The sequence below is a fragment of the Medicago sativa genome, chromosome 2 (genome assembly GCF_051527215.1).
Source record: "Medicago sativa cultivar Bolivia chromosome 2, Bolivia_mono, whole genome shotgun sequence".
Taxonomy (NCBI): domain Eukaryota; kingdom Viridiplantae; phylum Streptophyta; class Magnoliopsida; order Fabales; family Fabaceae; genus Medicago; species Medicago sativa.
In genome coordinates, this window is record NC_140750.1 from 6,930,796 (window position 1) to 6,948,490 (window position 17,695).

A 17,695-nucleotide genomic window follows, 5' to 3' on the forward strand; every position below is an offset into this window, starting at 1 on the left:
ATAAATGTAATAAATATGCACATGAAAATTGCTATAAAGTTTTGGTGTTTCTTGATCTAATTGATCTCTAATACTTTGGTTTGGGAAACATGTTATAAGTCTTCATGATATAGAGACCTTAAGATCGAGATTTATCATTATCTTGTAGTAATTTTCTAAGCATGTTATCACATTTATTGTTGCATCTTACTTCCAATTTGTTAAACACTTTCTTGCCTTCAAAAATACCCCAAATATGTGCTTGATGTAATTTTCCTTCTTCTATATCCCTACGTGAATTTGCCTTTCTATGCTTTTTACCATTTCAAGTGCTTATAAAAACTCTCCAAAAAAATCTATGTGATTGTATATACTTCAAGTGCATTTTGTTAGTTTTTTTTTACCATTTCTTTTACGCAACATTTCCATCAGTTCATGCATTTTTGTTCACTAACCCCTTTGTTTCCATCTTGTGTCTTTAGCTTTATTTTCTTGCAATTTAATTTCATGCAAAAATTAGAATGTAAAAACTTAGGAATTTTGAAATATTTTTCCTATGCTTTTAAATTCTTGCAAGACCATAGCATGTATCTAGGGTATGATGTAATAAGGACAATGGACTCTAATAATGTACACCGACACATGCACACACCTCACTTTAGATGTATGGCTAGGATATGCATGTTTAGATGTATGTTTAGGATTGTATGTTTAGATGAATGCTTAGGATTTATACTTAGAAAAAATCATTTTCCAACTAAACATGAACAATATCACTCAAATCATTTTCTTAATAAACCTTGGGATCAAAATCCCATTGTATTCTCTTTTATTTTCTTAATCAAATTTCAATGAATTTTAATCATACTTTGACTTTCATTTTCCAAAATCACTAATCAAACCTCACAATTTCACAATCTTATGCCTTTAAGGCCTCTCAATCCCCATTCTTCAAACTCCAATTTTCAAACTTAAAATCAACCAACAAAAACAAAAACAGTTTTGGAAGAGAACTACGGTGGATTTGATCCCTTAAACGGGTACGTAGGCAAGGACAAAATTCCTTCAATTCAAATAAAATAAAAATTCAAACACATTCTTCTCCCTCCAATTCTTCACTTAGAAAACTCTTAGGCTTAACAACACGTTTCAAAATAGCATTTAAAAATAAAGCGCGCGCGTAGAAAATAAAGACGGTTCCTATAGGATACTATAGTCGTTATGGGTGCCTAACACCTTCCTGTAGCGAAAACAACTCCCGGACCTCGATTCTCAAGGGTTTTGCTTATTTTTCCCTTCCCAAGAAAAAATGAGATATCAAAGGTTAAAAAGGTTCAAACGTAATCAATGTTTGACACCCGAAAACCAAGATAAAACAACCGGCCACTATCATTACGCAAGAAAGTGATGAAAGACAACAGTGCAGCCCAGCTTCCTAAAACACCTATTTAGTTCAAGTGATGAGAATAGTTTAGAGATCAAATTAAAAGTTTATATTCTAAAATATTGGTATTGTTTTATGCCGCCTAGCTACAATGTAAGTTAACAGTGCCCACTTTCTATATTATGTCCTAAGGCATACTTGGTAAGTTAGACAAGTTCGAATAAATGATAATAAAGTATATATATGAACTTTCATCAACTTTGGATGTGAGGTCACCTTGAGCCAATGAGGAAAAGTGAAGATATATATATTTATTGGCAATTTTAAAGATTGATCAAATACAAAAGGGTTTCATTACTGGTGCACTTAAAGAAACAAAGTTATGCCTTTGGAGCAAGCAATCGGAAACATTGACTGAGTCATCAAAATACAAAAGGGTTTCATTACTGGTGCACTTAAAGAAAATTATTGAAGTTTTGAATTTGAGACTATATTTTGTTCAAGTGATAGTAAAATATTGAGATGGAAACTATTTGTAACATGGGCTCTACTATTTCTTCCGTCTATATATATCCATTTCATATGCAATATTTTATCATATCGATAAATTATTGTTTTCAAACACTTCATCTTAACCTAAGATTTTCATATAGATCATCGTATGAAAATGCTGAAACTAAAACCAGTGTTCTGGATGTGCTTGATTCTTGTGTTCCTCTCATTATCTTGTAGTGAATCTCGTCCTCTTGGAATCCCAAGGAGTATGAAGAGCAGTGAAGCCAGAGATTCACATTTTGGTGACCATGTTGTAAGTCTCAGGAAATCGTTGTCAGAAATACATGAAAGCCCACGTTTACCAGGAAGACTTAGTCCTGAAGGCCCGGATCCAAAACATCATTGATTCATTCCCGTAAGAAATTCTACTTATGGTTGATCCTAAGACAGTATGAAGATTGTCTCACTTATACATGTCATCTCTCAACCAATGTGAAACTCTTTAAGATAAATATATGGTCTAGTTTGGATTTTTAATTTATGAAAAGAACATTTATAAATGTATAGGTACTTCTGCTATATATTTGGACATCTGAGCAACGTGTGTATTCCCTTTGTCCCACGATATAAATTGTTTTAGTAAATGATACACATTTACTTAATTTGTTGATTTTATAAAAATTATAACTTAGTTTATAAAATTATTTTTCACTAATAGTATTATGACTTACAAGAATTAGGAAAAAAAATAGTTAAAAGTGTAATAAAGAGACAAAATTAATACTTATAAAACAAGACATAATGTGAGACACTATTTTTAGTACAATGACTTATATTGTTGGACATAGATCGTTAAAGATTAGATTTGAATGTAAAGAACAACTGTACAACACTTAAGTTAAGAGATTGGGACGCTAAATAAGGTCTCATGTTCGATTTCTTCTGATATTTTTCTCTTCTCTTTAATGATATCTAACTACTAATATTTGCTTATAAAAAAGTTTACATGAGCTAAATCTTACACGTGCATACATTTTTTTTTTTTACGAAACAATATATATACCATTGAGAAAGAAAAAGAATTATTTATTAATAGCGCTAAACATAAGGATTTTTTTAAGAAACAAACTTATGTGTCTGTTCCACAATAATCGAGTCATTTGTAAAAAAATATTGTCCCAGGAATATTGAACTATTTCACTTTTCAATACAACATTAATTACTTTTTTTTCAACTATAACTTTAATTAATACTATTTTCACCATTCTCTATTCAATATATTCTACATTATAACGAAGAATGCACCGATACTTGACAAAGACATTCAAAATCATTTTTCTTTCTTTTTCATTTATACACTTTTTTTAATCTGTGTGAAATGGTCAACTGGCTCGGTTAAACTGTGACAAGGGGAGTATCATTAACAAATCCACCAATGATTATGTCTAGCTTGGTCGTTAAAATTATCGATTGTCTTGTCTCTATATAGTTGTGGACGATCATAACCTAGTTTGTGATTTTGTCTCTTGAATGATGACCAAAAGCCCCCGGAAACAATATTTTAAAAATTTTAACTTTTTTAATTATTTAAAAAATCTGAGAAGGGTTGAAGAGATGTTTTTATCTTATTAAGATTACAATAGTCCCTTTATTTATTTTGGCATTTGTTTATTAATATCCACCTATTGGTTTGTTTAAATACAAATTATTATATGTCTGAAAAAGACAAATTAGTCCATCAAAATTGACACCGGAGATAATCAAACCTAACTAAAACCTTGAGAGGAGCATGTTTCAAGGTCTCGAACCAAGTCAACCCAAGTGGGTTCACAAATTTATTATATGCATAGAGATTAATTTTTATGCACTAATAATGTAAAAAAAAAAATTATACATGCCATTTAATCAAATTACTTGGTTGAATGTGATCAGATGCATATTTAAAATGTTTTATTCTGCTGATATATACAAATTAAATCCATGTACATGTAGTATATTGATCCATATACATGTAGTATATTATCTTCTAAGAATATATACATGTTTGTAAGTCATGTTATTCCAATCAGTTTAATCAATTTTAGGCAGTTTCAGATCGTGACTAACAAATTGAAAAATACATTCGTTGATACTTTAATTAATTTCAATAATTTCTCATATATTTGTTTTTATAAAACTCAAAAAACTTTGTATTTTTATATAGGTAGTCCATTTCATACATACATACATACATACATACATACATACATACATACAAAAGAAAGTGATCCATGGAAATGTATAACTTTGAAATTTGATTCATTCCATCATCAAATTTCTATCACATCGCTTGAAACCTCAAGGGGAATAACTTTATCTTCCTTGGCTTTTTTGTCATCTAAATAATTTTGATAAATATATGAAAAAAATCCCCATATTGCTATTATCAAGGCTATAGATTTGACCCCATCAATCTTGTCACGGAAGAACAAAACAGCAAGAATTGAAACCAAGGGTAGTACCAAGGAACCTATTATATTTGCAAATAATGAAGATACCTCAAATACTAACCCTAAAATTCCAATGTAACATATTTGCCATGTCACAGAACAACACACTAGAGTGATTATATAGGACTTTTTTCCATTTGCAAATTCCTCCATCTCCTTATCCAAAATTTTCCATTCTCCACTTGCAAACAATCCCACAACACAAGCACAAGTAGCAATGAAGGAAGGGTAAAATTGCATGTCTAAGATAGCAGAAAATGTTTCTCTTTTTATAACTTTCTCAAAAGAATATTGCACAAGGGCAAGATATAATGCAAATGCAGCACATGCACAAAGAGTAAAGAGGAAACCAAGTATGTATTTTTCTCTATGAAGATCTGTTGAGTCTTCAGAAATGGAATCAACGGCAAGCAATGAAGTTGATATGGTAAGGAGGAATACAGAATTGAATATTAATGCTGTAAACCTTTGAGAATTCAAGAAGAAAGAGAATAATGCATTGAAGGCTAATTCAGTTGAGCATATTAGAGAAAAAGTGGAAAGAGGGAGGTATACAAGTCCATATGAATACATCAAGTAAACCCCTTCTACAAGTAAACCAAAACCTAGGTAGAGGGCAAAAAAGTTTGGTTTGATTATGGAGGAATTATCATTGCTGAACATGTTTTTAAATTGATCATGTGGTTTGAAGTAAAATATGAGTGGGAGTAGTAAGGGAAATCCAGCTGATTGAACAAATGATATCATCCATTTGCTCTTACCACCTTTGTCATAATATAACCTTTCCAAAAGAAGGGAAGATGATTGGCCTACCAAAAGGAAAATTATGTAGAGGATTACACGAAACCACCATCTATAATCTTTTGATCTTGGATCTTGAAGTTGTTGACTGACAATTATATTTATGTCTGAGTTGGGCTCTTTTATGTTATCTACAAATGTTCAAGAAAATTGAGATTAATTAGTTTTATAATTTTGTATTTGGTGTTAACAATGGAAAGGTAAAATATTGCAAGATGCATGGCATACTTATTCTTATGCATGTGATAAAAGGATGTTGAGGGATTCAAAAGATACTATAAATATGATAAATTGATGATGTTATAGAAAAATAGAGATAAAGATAATGAGGTGTCGAATGTATAAAAATTTGGAGTGATCAAATATTATTGTTGATTAGAAAAAATTGTTTATAAACATGAAATCTAATTCTGTTTTTAAGTGTCACAAACGCTAAAATTGGAGGGAAAAAACATATCTTTCGTTTCTAATTTCCATCAATAATTCAACTTTTTATTATATGCTAACTTGCACCAAAGTTTCAAATATCTCCCTTGTTTTTTTCCTTTAAAAAAAAAAAGGTGAGTTTGATTGAGAACCTAACCTGAACTTTGTAGATGTGGTTCTTGATCCATCTCCATTAAAAAAGAGTAAATACTATAATAGAGATGATCATATTTGTTTATAAAACATTCCCAAAGAGGCTGTAGATTGGGTAGAGGGATACATGCAAACAATGTTTGTATACTCTATGGATTTTTAATGTTGAGCTTACTAATGGTTATGCTGTGGTTCGCTGATTCTATTCTATTCTATGTCTATATATATGAGGATATATGTTAACTCTATGGTTGATGAGCAAGGTGTGCAAGAAATGTTGTACAGCTCAAGGAAAGGTAAGTTTATTGTGTTATAATCTTGATGCACCTCAATAATTAATGTAATAAATAATTTCAGATTGATTTAAAAATTTATTTATATAATATAAAATTTCAATCCAACAATTAAATTTAACAAATATATATCAAGTAAAACATCATTGGGTTGGGTGGTATATAACATTGATATATTCAGTATATATTTCATCCCTCATCATTATATATTTCTTGTAAAGATATATAAATGTCACTTTTTTCAATAAAAAATTCTTCAACACAGTCAAATTTTCTACTTCTAGAATTATTTACTTAATCCTCTAAGTTACAACTTCACACAGTTGTATTATTTCATTTTTAAATAACGATGAACAATTTATTTGATTATATTTTCCCTTTTTTTAATTCTTCACAATGCCCCTCGACTCTTCTATAACCTTTTTGTTTTTTTTACCTTTTCACCTTCATGAAAAGTTTCATTCCTATTATTCTTTTCTTTTTTTATTATTATAAAAACAAATCATATTTTTTTGACAGAAAAAAAAAAATTAATTGTATATTGTTCAAATTAACTCAAATAACATATTAATTATTAGAGTGTAACATTTTCACACGTCAGGAATCTTTTTTAAAAAATTGGTCCCTTGTTTTAAAATTTGACAGTTTTAGTCCCCCATTTTTCACCATTTAGTTAAAATATGTGATATGTCATGTTATATGTGATATGTCATGTTTTAAATGATAAAAGAATAATTTCATCGATGATGATATTTCATCTTTCAAAAAAAATCGACGATGATATTTCAATCATTAGATCATATACACGTTATTTCAAACATATTATATCGCCATTTTTAGTTCAGAAATATAATTAAGAGACCAAAACTACCAAATATTAAAATAGTGGGTCCAAATATACAAAATAACGGAAATAAAGGATCAAAATTGCAATTAAGCAAAACTTTTTTATTTCTTTTTTTGTCATTGTCCTAGTGACAAATACATACACAAATAAACGGCAAAGGGGGTAGATGCATTCTGTGTTCAAAACCTTATTTATTTCATTATCTAATGCTTGATAAAAAGTACACATCTACGAACAATGATTTGCATTATTATTCTACTGTTGTTTTTGGATTTTCAAACTGTTGTATTTGGATTTCTAAATTCTATTATCTACCGAAGTTGTTACTAGGTTGAGTCACGACCAGGTCGCTTTCTTTAAGACGTTTCGTGGCACTACCCAAAATTGTGCAAGGTAGACTATCAACCACGCCGCCTCCAGGATAAAACAAGCCCAACTACAACTAACTACTGCACCGTAGAAAACCGTTCGAGAATTACACCTTCAAATATGGTACTAAGACCACTCTTTAATACTGAAACCACCTTAATATGGTATTATTACCATTCTATTATGGTGCTAAGACCACTCAAATATGGTGTTTCCACCATTCTAACCTTTAAGTTCTCCAAATTATCAATATGGTACTATGACCACTCAAATATGGTGTTACCACCATTTCTCCTCAAATAGAAAAATATTGTTATAATATTTATATACCGTTAAGATCATTCTTGATTCCGACGGGACATTATTATTCCAAATAGGGACTATGATCTTAAAAGTACTCTTTATTCCGAAGGGACATATATTACCGAAGGGACTATGTTTTTAAGACCATTCTTAATTCCGAAGGGGCATTAAACCGAAAAAGGGACTATAGTCTTAATAACACTCTTAATTCCGAAGGGACAGAAAGGAGTAGAAAAAGGAGAAGGACTTGTTAAACAAGTCGAAGGAGGGAGAAGAGAGGAAAGACTCGTCAACACAAGTCAAGAAAGGGAGAAGAGAGAAAGAGTTCCCGACAACTCAATGAAACTCTTTGGTGTGTGGAATGCACTGTGTGAGCTCTCTATTTATAGAAAAAAATTCACAACTAATAAGTGAGAAACTTTGGGAACAAGTAATACATTGTTTTGTCATTAAGTAATTCACATATTAGATCTAGTACAAAAATATCTCAATTGAGTACCAAAATATATTATATTTAGTACAAAAATATATCATATTATGTACCAAAATATATTTCAGATCAGGCACTAAAATATATTAGATTGCCTGCCCAAATATTTCAGATTGTGTTCCAAAATATTCTAGATTGCGTTCCAAAAATATTTTAGCAAAACTTGGGGACTAAGAAAGCACTTTAATAATGATTAAATTAATTATTTAATTTATCATTTCCAAATAATAAAAAATAAAATATATATCAATATATATTTTTCTCTAGTGCTTATGTACCCCCATTAATTAGAGGTACACCCCCACTATATAAACACTGCTAATGTGTGTGTTCCATCCGATGTGGGACTTCCACTTTTTTCAATTCACACAACACTAGTTCTACCCAACATGAGAATTTGTGTTTAGTCTTTTTACTCAATTTCCACACATGTTCCAAATATGCAAAATAACGAAAATAAAGGATCAAAATTGCAATTAAGCAAAACTTTTTTATTTCTTTTTTGTCATTGTCCTAGTGACAAATACATACACAAATAAACGGCAAAGGGGGTAGATGCATTCTGTGTTCAAAACCTTATTTATTTCATTATCTAATGCTTGATAAAAAGTACACATCTACGAACAATGATTTGCATTATTCTACCTTCCAAGATATCCCAAGCGCTTGTGCAGAAGTTGCAGCAGTAGAAATTTTATCAAAGTTTGTATCATCTACACTTTGATGTATTATAAACAATGATTTGCACTCTTTCTTCTTGTTTTCTTTGTATGTTTCCCTCGCATCAGTTGCATCATCACCAATTTAAGAATAATTGTTCTAAATTTGTGATCTCTGTTACTTCTTGGAAATCGAACAACGCCTTGTATGAACATGCCATTGATCCCAATTCTTGACATTCAACTTTAGCAGTTGCGCAAGGAAATTACCATTGGAACTCATCTTTCACACTCACTTTCACTCTTATTTTACTCAATGATACCAACTATTAGAGCAATTAATAATAACACACACACTAACTCACTTGCGTTGGTCAAATGGTGTTGATATTGAATCTTCGAGTGTACTTCTCTCAAAATTTCGAGTTCGATTCTTCTGTCAATTTCAATGAATTAGTTTGACGTCTTAAAAAAAATAACACTCAAACTCCGAAGAAAAAAAGTTAAATCAAAAAATTTTGTTATGAGGACATATGAACCTCAAATTCATAATATATTAGGCCCAAATTGAGGCCCTGTCATACCCAAAAAAATTAGTTACCTAAAAAAATAAACATTAATTCCACCTCTTGGGAGTTGAACCACTAGGCCATATTTATAGATCTAAAATAATTAGCACGTTATTATTATAGAGCAATGCTATATCTCTAGAAAAATAACATCAAGAATTCTTCAAGAATAAAGAATAGCCAATCACAATGCACTATTTGCCACAATTCAAGGAGGTGTGGCTGAAAAATAGGAAGTGGACAAATAAATCATCCAATTAAAATTTGCCAACTATTTCTTGAAAAATTCTTGAAGCTATTTTTCTTGAGAAGTAGCATTTTCCATTATTATATGGGCGTTGCTATATATCCTGAGAAAACCACTCGGGAAATTCCACGAAGCCTGCGTGTCGTTATTTAGAGTTATTTGTAGAATACATGCGGCTGTTTAAAGTAGGAATTGGGCGGAAAACATGGGTAGATGGCCAATGGAAATGATTTCGGGCTAATTTCGCTATAAAAAATTCGCTGAATCTAGCATTATTCTTATTGTATATATTCAATTTTCACTTGCATTATATATATAAAAAAATACTTTGTGCCCTAAATTTTGGAGACCTTACTATGTAGGGGTGGCAATATGATCCATGAGATCCATATCAATCCAATCCGTCCACTACAAAATCCATCCATCAAACAAAAAAATTTGTTGATGGATTGGTTTGGATCAATCCATTAAAAACTATGGATGGATTTGATCCATCCACCTTATTTTAAAAATCCAATGGATCGTCTCTTCAAAATAAAAAAGTCCAATGGATAACTTCAAAAAAATATTAATCTTTTTTATTTAAATAATTATATTTTTTATTATCACCTTATTTTTTTATGCAAAATAACTTATTACGATCTTTTTTTAAAAAACAGCTTATTTATGCAAAATAGTTTATTAAGATCTATTTTAAAAAAAAAAATATTCAAAACATCTTATCTACGCAAAACAGCTTATTACAATATATTTTTAAAAAACAGCTTATTCGAAACAGCTTATTTATGCAAATGAGCTTATTATGATCTCTTTTAAAAAAAACAGCTTATTCGAAACAACTTATTTATACAAAACAACTTATTAGGATCTTTTTTTTTTAAAAAACAACTTATCCGAAACAACTTATTTATGCAAAACAGTTTATTACGATCTCATTTTTAAAAACAACTTATTCCAAACAACTTATTTTTGAAAATGAGATCGTAATAAGTTGTTTGGAATAAGCTGTTTTGCATAAATAAAACTTCATATCGATTATGTACAAGCATTGTATAAAAGGCGTAGTATCTGCCTATTGTTTCCAAAGCAAAACTAGAAAAAGAGGGGAGAGAAAGGTTGCCTCAATCAACAAAAGTGCACCAACTATAAAATCTTACAGATTAGACCAATCAAGTTTTAAATGAATGTTGTCAAGCTCGGATGATTCTCTCACAAATGAAGGTTATTTGAAGGTGACATGTGTGTTGTAAAAGGAAATCAGTAATAAAGCAGCAAATTATAAATTTTAATGGCATGCTTCTGTTTCAGTAACTTCTACTCTTACCTTAGTACACCCCGAATGAATTGTAAGAGTTAACTTAAAATCAGGTTCAGAAATCAGGAGCAACGTGCCACGATCAGAAGCAACGTGCCACGATGGAGAGCAACATGCCACGATTGGAAGCAACGTGCCACGATGGGTTGAAAGCAGATCCTGATGCAAGCACTGGAAAAATCGTGCCACGATGGAATCGTAACGTGGCACGATGGTACGCTGAAGGAAATAAAGAAAACGTATTTTCAGTGCAGATTTGTTCCATATTTTAAGGGTTACTTTTACTATTAATATAAACCTTGTATCAGATGAAACGTAGAGTAGAAAACAGGGTTTAGAAGCCAACATAAAAACTAGGGTTTATAGAGAATTCTCTTGGCAACAACACTAGGGTTGGGTTGTTTTCGATTCACCTTGAACAAAGCACTATTAGGATTGAGTCTCTTGGTCACGGGAAGAGGCTGGGATTTTGGGTAGAATTAGGTTTGAAGACTGATTCTTGTAACCCTCTGACATCTCTTTGTAAAGAAACTCATATCATTATAGTGGAACGGAGAGCTGCTCTCTCCCCCAGAGTAGGTCATCATTAGACCGAACTGGGTAAACAGATTCTCGTGTTCTCTCTCTCTCTCCTCTCTTGCTGTTTTATTTTGTTTGTTTTATTTTTGTCATCCGCTTCAATTGATTGCTTGGTATTAATTTGCTCCACACATCAAGTTTTTATTGGTGTGGTTTTCACAACGAATCCGCAACAATTGGCGCCCACCGTGGGGCAAAGGTCAAATCAATAACCAGGTATCATGGGTTCGAAGTGGGATATTGAAAAGTTTACCGGTAGTAACGACTTCGGGTTGTGGAAGGTAAAGATGAGGGCAATTCTAATTCAACAAAAGTGTGTTGAAGCATTGAAGGGAGAAGCACAGATGCCTGCGCATCTGACACCTGTTGAGAAGGCGGAGATGAATGATAAAGCGGTCAGTGCTATCATTCTGTGTCTTGGTGATAAGTTGTTGAGAGAGGTAGCAAGGGAGACTACTGCTGTGTCTATGTGGAATAAACTTGATTCATTGTACATGACCAAGTCCTTGGCACATAGACAATGTCTGAAACAACAACTCTACTTTTACCGAATGGTGGAGTCAAAACCTATAATGGAGCAACTGACGGAATTCAATAAGATTATTGATGATTTGGCGAACATAGATGTAAATCTGGATGACGAGGATAAAGCCTTACACCTACTGTGTGCTTTACCTAAGTCCTTTGAGAATTTCAAGGATACAATGCTTTATGGCAAAGAAGGCACTATCACTTTGGAGGAAGTTCAAGCAGCTTTGAGAACCAAAGAGTTAACCAAGTTCAAAGAGTTGAAGGTTGATGATAGTGGAGAAGGCTTGAATGTCTCAAGGGGGAGAAGTGAAAACAGAGGAAAGGGGAAAGGCAAGAATTCCAGATCAAAGTCTAGGTCAAAGGGTGATGATAATAAAACAAAGTGCAAATGTTTTATTTGTCACAACTATGGTCACTTCAAGAAGGATTGTCCGGAGAGAAAGGGCAATGGAAGTGGTAATCCATCCGTTCAGATTGCAAGTGAAGAGGAAGGTTATGAGAGTGCTGGAGCACTAACTATGACAAGTTGGGAACCTGAAAAGGGCTGGGTCTTGGACTCTGGGTGCTCTTATCACATCTGTCCGAGAAAGGAGTACTTTGAAACATTGGAACTGAAAGAAGGTGGAGTTGTTCGCCTTGGTAACAATAAGGCTTGCAAGATTCAAGGTATGGGTACTATCCGTCTCAAAATGTTTGATGATCGTGATTTCCTTTTGAAGGATGTAAGGTATATTCCTGAACTTAAGAGAAATTTAATATCTATAAGCATGTTTAATGGTCTAGGATATTGTACTAGAATTGAACGTGGTATGATGAGAATTTCTCATGGTGCATTAGTTATAGCTAAAGGGTCTAAAATACATGGTTTATATATTTTAGATGGTTCCACTGTTATAGGTCATGCATCGGTTGCTAGTGTAGACACTCTGGACATAACTAAACTATGGCATTTGAGGTTAGGTCATGTCAGTGAGAGGGGTTTAGTTGAGCTAGCTAAACAAGGTTTGCTAGGGAATGAAAAATTGAACAAACTAGATTTCTGTGATAATTGCACATTAGGCAAACAACACAAGGTGAAGTTTGGGGTGGGTGTGCATAAATCTAGTAGGCCTTTTGAGTATGTTCATTCGGATCTTTGGGGTCCAGCATCAGTTAAAACTCATGGGGGAGGTTCATATTTCATGTCTATTATTGATGATTTTTCTAGAAGGGTATGGGTATACATTCTGAAGAATAAAAGTGACGCTTTTGAAAAATTTAAAGAATGGCATACACTTATAGAAAATCAGATTAGAACTAAACTGAAAGTGTTGAGAACTGACAATGGTCTGGAGTTTGTTTCAGAGCAGTTTAATGAGTTTTGCAGGAAAAGAGGTATAAAGAGGCATAGAACCGTGGCATACACACCTCAACAGAATGGTCTTGCTGAAAGAATGAACAGGACCTTGTTGGAGCGTGTGAGGTGTATGCTGTTGGGAGCTGGATTGTCCAAGAGTTTCTGGGGAGAAGCTGTTAGTACTGCAGCATATTTGATTAACAGATGTCCATCAACAGGGATAGATCTTAAGACACCTATGGAGGTTTGGAGTGGGAGACCGGCAGACTACTCTAATTTGAAAGTTTTTGGAGCTTTAGCATTTGCTCATGTGAGACAGGACAAACTTGATGCTAGAGCTGTGAAGTGTATTTTCTTGGGTTATCCTGAAGGTGTGAAAGGTTACAAACTGTGGAAGATGGAACCTGGAGGATCAAAATTTATTATAAGCAGGGATGTTACTTTTGATGAGACCCGCATGGGGATGAAGTGCAAAGACCTGGATACAAGCTCAGAAACGGGGGTAGAGAAAATTCAGTTTGAGGTGGAGCCCACCACTGATGAAAGGGAGGAGGAGGATCAGACTCCAGTACCTGATGAGGGTGAAGGCCAAGAAACAATTGATCCTGACTATCAGCTAGCAAGAGATAGGATAAGGAGACAAATTAATCCACCTGTTAGATACGGTTATGCTGACCTCTTATGTTATGCTTTGAATGCAGCTGAAGAATTGCAAGACTCGGAACCAAAGAACTTCAGGGAAGCATTAGAAAGCAATGAAAACAAGGACTGGCTGAAGGCAATGAATGAGGAAATACTTTCATTGGAAAAGAACCAGACTTGGAAACTTGTTTCATTACCTAAGAATCAAAGGGTAGTGGGAAGCAAGTGGGTGTTTAAGAAGAAAGAAGGTATACCAGGGGTCGAGGCACCAAGGTATAAGGCAAGACTTGTAGCAAAGGGTTTTACTCAGGTGGAAGGGATTGATTACAATGAAATCTTTTCACCGGTGGTAAAACATTGTTCTATAAGGATACTTATGGCGATTGTTAACATGTATGATCTTGAGTTAGAACAAATGGATGTGAAGACCGCATTTCTACATGGAGAGTTGGAAGAAACTATCCATATGCAACAACCAGAAGGTTTCGTAGAAGATGATTCAAAAGTATGTCTGTTGAAGAAATCTTTGTATGGGTTGAAGCAAAGTCCAAGGCAGTGGTATCGTCGGTTTGATGAGTTCCTTGTAAAGGCTGGTTTTGTGAGAAGCAACTATGATAGTTGTGTTTACATGATGAGAAGAAATGAGAAAGTCATTCTCTACCTTCTCCTTTATGTAGATGATATTCTTATGGCAAGTTCTGACATGCAAGAGATTCAGAAGCTCAAGAAAAGATTGAATGATGAATTTGAGATGAAGGATCTTGGTAATGCAAAGAGGATACTTGGTATGGATATCATAAGGGACCGGAACAAAGGTGAGCTATTCTTATCTCAGCAAGGTTACTTGAGGAAAGTGGTGGAGCGGTTCAGAATGAAAGATTCTAAAGTCGTTAGCACTCCTCTTGGTCATCACACAAAGTTGTCAATAAAGCAGTGTCCTCAATCCGATGAAGAGAAAAGCAAGATGGAGGGTACTCCCTATGCAAGTGGGGTTGGAAGCATCATGTATGGTATGGTTTGTAGTAGACCGGACTTACCCTATGCAATAAGTGTGATAAGTCGGATTATGGCAAATCCGGGTCAAGTGCACTGGCAAGCTTTGAAGTGGGTTCTGAGATATTTGAATGGGACTTTGAAAGGTGGTCTGAAGTATACAAGGTCACAACCAGGAAGGGATGCTTTGGAAGGATATGTGGATGCGGACTATGCAGGTAATGTAGACACTAGAAAATCTCTATCAGGTTTTGTGTTTACTTTGTTCGGTACAGCGGTAACTTGGAAGGCAAATCAACAATCAGTTGTAGCTCTTTCAACAACTCAAGCAGAGTACATAGCCCTTGTTGAAGGGGTCAAGGAAGCCATATGGTTGAAAGGTATGATTGGAGAAATGGGGATTAGTCAAGGGTGTGTGAAGATATATTGTGATAGCCAAAGTGCCATTCATTTGGCAAATCATCAGGTTTATCATGAAAGAACAAAACACATTGACATTCGTTTGCACTTTGTTAGAGACATGATTGAGACAAAGGAGATCATGGTGGAGAAAGTGGCATCGGAAGAAAATCCAGCAGACATGTTCACCAAATCATTACCAAGATCAAGATTCAAGCATTGCTTGGACTTGATTAACTTCATTGAAGAATAGATGAAGGTTGGAGAGAGCAGCAAGGTGATTGATGGTTAAATTGGCATCATCACTGATTTGAAGTCAAGGTGGAGAATTGTAAGAGTTAACTTAAAATCAGGTTCAGAAATCAGGAGCAACGTGCCACGATCAGAAGCAACGTGCCACGATTGGAAGCAACGTGCCACGATGGGTTGAAAGCAGATCCTGATGCAAGCACTGGAAAAATCGTGCCACGATGGAATCGTAACGTGGCACGATGGTACGCTGAAGGAAATAAAGAAAACGTATTTTCAGTGCAAATTTGTTCCATATTTTAAGGGTTACTTTTACTATTAATATAAACCTTGTATCAGATGAAACGTAGAGTAGAAAACAGGGTTTAGAAGCCAACATAAAAACTAGGGTTTATAGAGAATTCTCTTGGCAACAACACTAGGGTTGGGTTGTTTTCGATTCACCTTGAACAAAGCACTATTAGGATTGAGTCTCTTGGTCACGGGAAGAGGCTGGGATTTTGGGTAGAATTAGGTTTGAAGACTGATTCTTGTAACCCTCTGACATCTCTTTGTAAAGAAACTCATATCATTATAGTGGAACGGAGAGCTGCTCTCTCCCCCAGAGTAGGTCATCATTAGACCGAACTGGGTAAACAGATTCTCGTGTTCTCTCTCTCTCTCTCTCTCCTCTCTTGCTGTTTTATTTTGTTTGTTTTATTTTTGTCATCCGCTTCAATTGATTGCTTGGTATTAATTTGCTCCACACATCAAGTTTTTATTGGTGTGGTTTTCACAACGAATCCGCAACATGAATGAACTAGCTTAAGGATTCAGTAATCCATGAATGCCTTGTTTGGATTAACTTCCATTTTATAGAAGTTTCTCAATTAAAATAAGTCAGCGGTTCTTCACTTACAGAAAAGTGCTTATATGCTTATAGATACATACAAAGAAGTAAAATAAGAGAGCTTCTAAAAAAACAATTAGATGCAGAAACTAATTTCAAATTATACGGAATGTTTTGGTTAAAAAAAACTCAGGCATCATAAGATTCTCTTAATAGCTCTTTTCCCATAAGAGCTTCATGGGAATTCTATCTAAACCTGGCTCAAGAAGTACCAAATGAGTTAAATCCACGGTTCAGACTTAAGACGGTTAGAGTGCTAGTCTCTTTACACTTAAATGATGGTATGTATTATAAAAATGTGAGACAAACAAAGTTGTTAAAACCTCTCATATAATACAGCAAGGACATTTCACAATGTTGGCACAAGAACAAAAGATTGCCTAGGGGTTTCTGTACCCTTAAGGAAAATATTAGGAAATTATTACGTAATAAGCTGTTTTGCATGAATAAGTTGTTTGGAATAAGCTGTTTTTAAAAATGAGATCGCAATAAGGTGTTTTGCATAAATAAGCTGTTTTTTAAAATGAGATCTTAATAAGTTGTTTTGCATAAATAAGTTGTTTCGAATAAGCGGTTTTAAAAAAATAGATCCTAATAAGCTGTTTTGCATAAATAAGTTGTTTCGAATAAGCTGTTTTGCATAACTAAGCTCTTTTAAATAAGTTGTTTTTTAAAATGAGATCGTAATAAGTTGTTTTGCATAAATAAGCTGATTTTTAAAAAGAGATCGTAATAAGCTATTTTGTATAAGAATTTTTTTTTTTGAATAAGCTATTTTATATTTGGAATTTTGGTTTATAAAAAATAATACACTTTGATTTATGGATCGGATGGATTATCCATCCATTAAAATCTAATAATGGATGGATTAGATGAACTTTATTCTAATTGGATGGATTGGATGGTTTTTTTTAAGGAAAAAAAATAGTGGATTGTAATGGATTAATGGACCTTTTTTGATCCATCCATTAGGATCCAAATCCATATTCATCCAATCCATCCATTTTTGCCACCCCTATGTAGAGTTGTTTGCACCTTCTAAAGAACAACCCTAACTGAGAAGGTTCTATTATGAGAATAGTATGATCACAATACTAATGAATCTTACTGTTTACATCACTTATTTATACACCAAAATTTGAATTAAACTATCAACATTTATATGATAGTATTTTTTTAAAAAGGATAAAAATGAAATAAAAGAATTTTGACTCATTTTATTCAGTCCACTTTCTAAACAATATAATGAGAAATTTGT

The 17,695-nt window shown here is 33.4% G+C and overlaps 1 protein-coding gene across 1 annotated transcript; it reads right to left on the reverse strand.

The window, feature by feature from the left end:
* Window positions 1-4,019: 4,019 nt before the first annotated feature.
* On the reverse strand, window positions 4,020-6,063 carry LOC146944045 (putative purine permease 11). Its single transcript, XM_085742432.1, has 2 exons — window positions 5,732-6,063; window positions 4,020-5,279 (listed from the first exon to the last, which is right to left on the reverse strand). The coding sequence occupies exons 1-2, from the start codon at window positions 5,766-5,768 to the stop codon at window positions 4,168-4,170; spliced, it is 1,149 nt and encodes a 382-aa protein (XP_085598558.1). The 5' UTR covers window positions 5,769-6,063; the 3' UTR covers window positions 4,020-4,167.
* Between the last annotated feature and the right edge of the window lie 11,632 nt (window positions 6,064-17,695).

Coding starts and splice junctions, on each gene's coding strand:
- LOC146944045 (XM_085742432.1), bottom strand. CDS start 5,768: ATGGAGATGGATCAAGAACCACATCTACAAAGTTCAG. Junction 5,280..5,731: donor ACCACATCTACAAAGTTCAG/GTTAGGTTCTCA, acceptor GAACATTTGTAG/ATAACATAAAAGAGCCCAAC.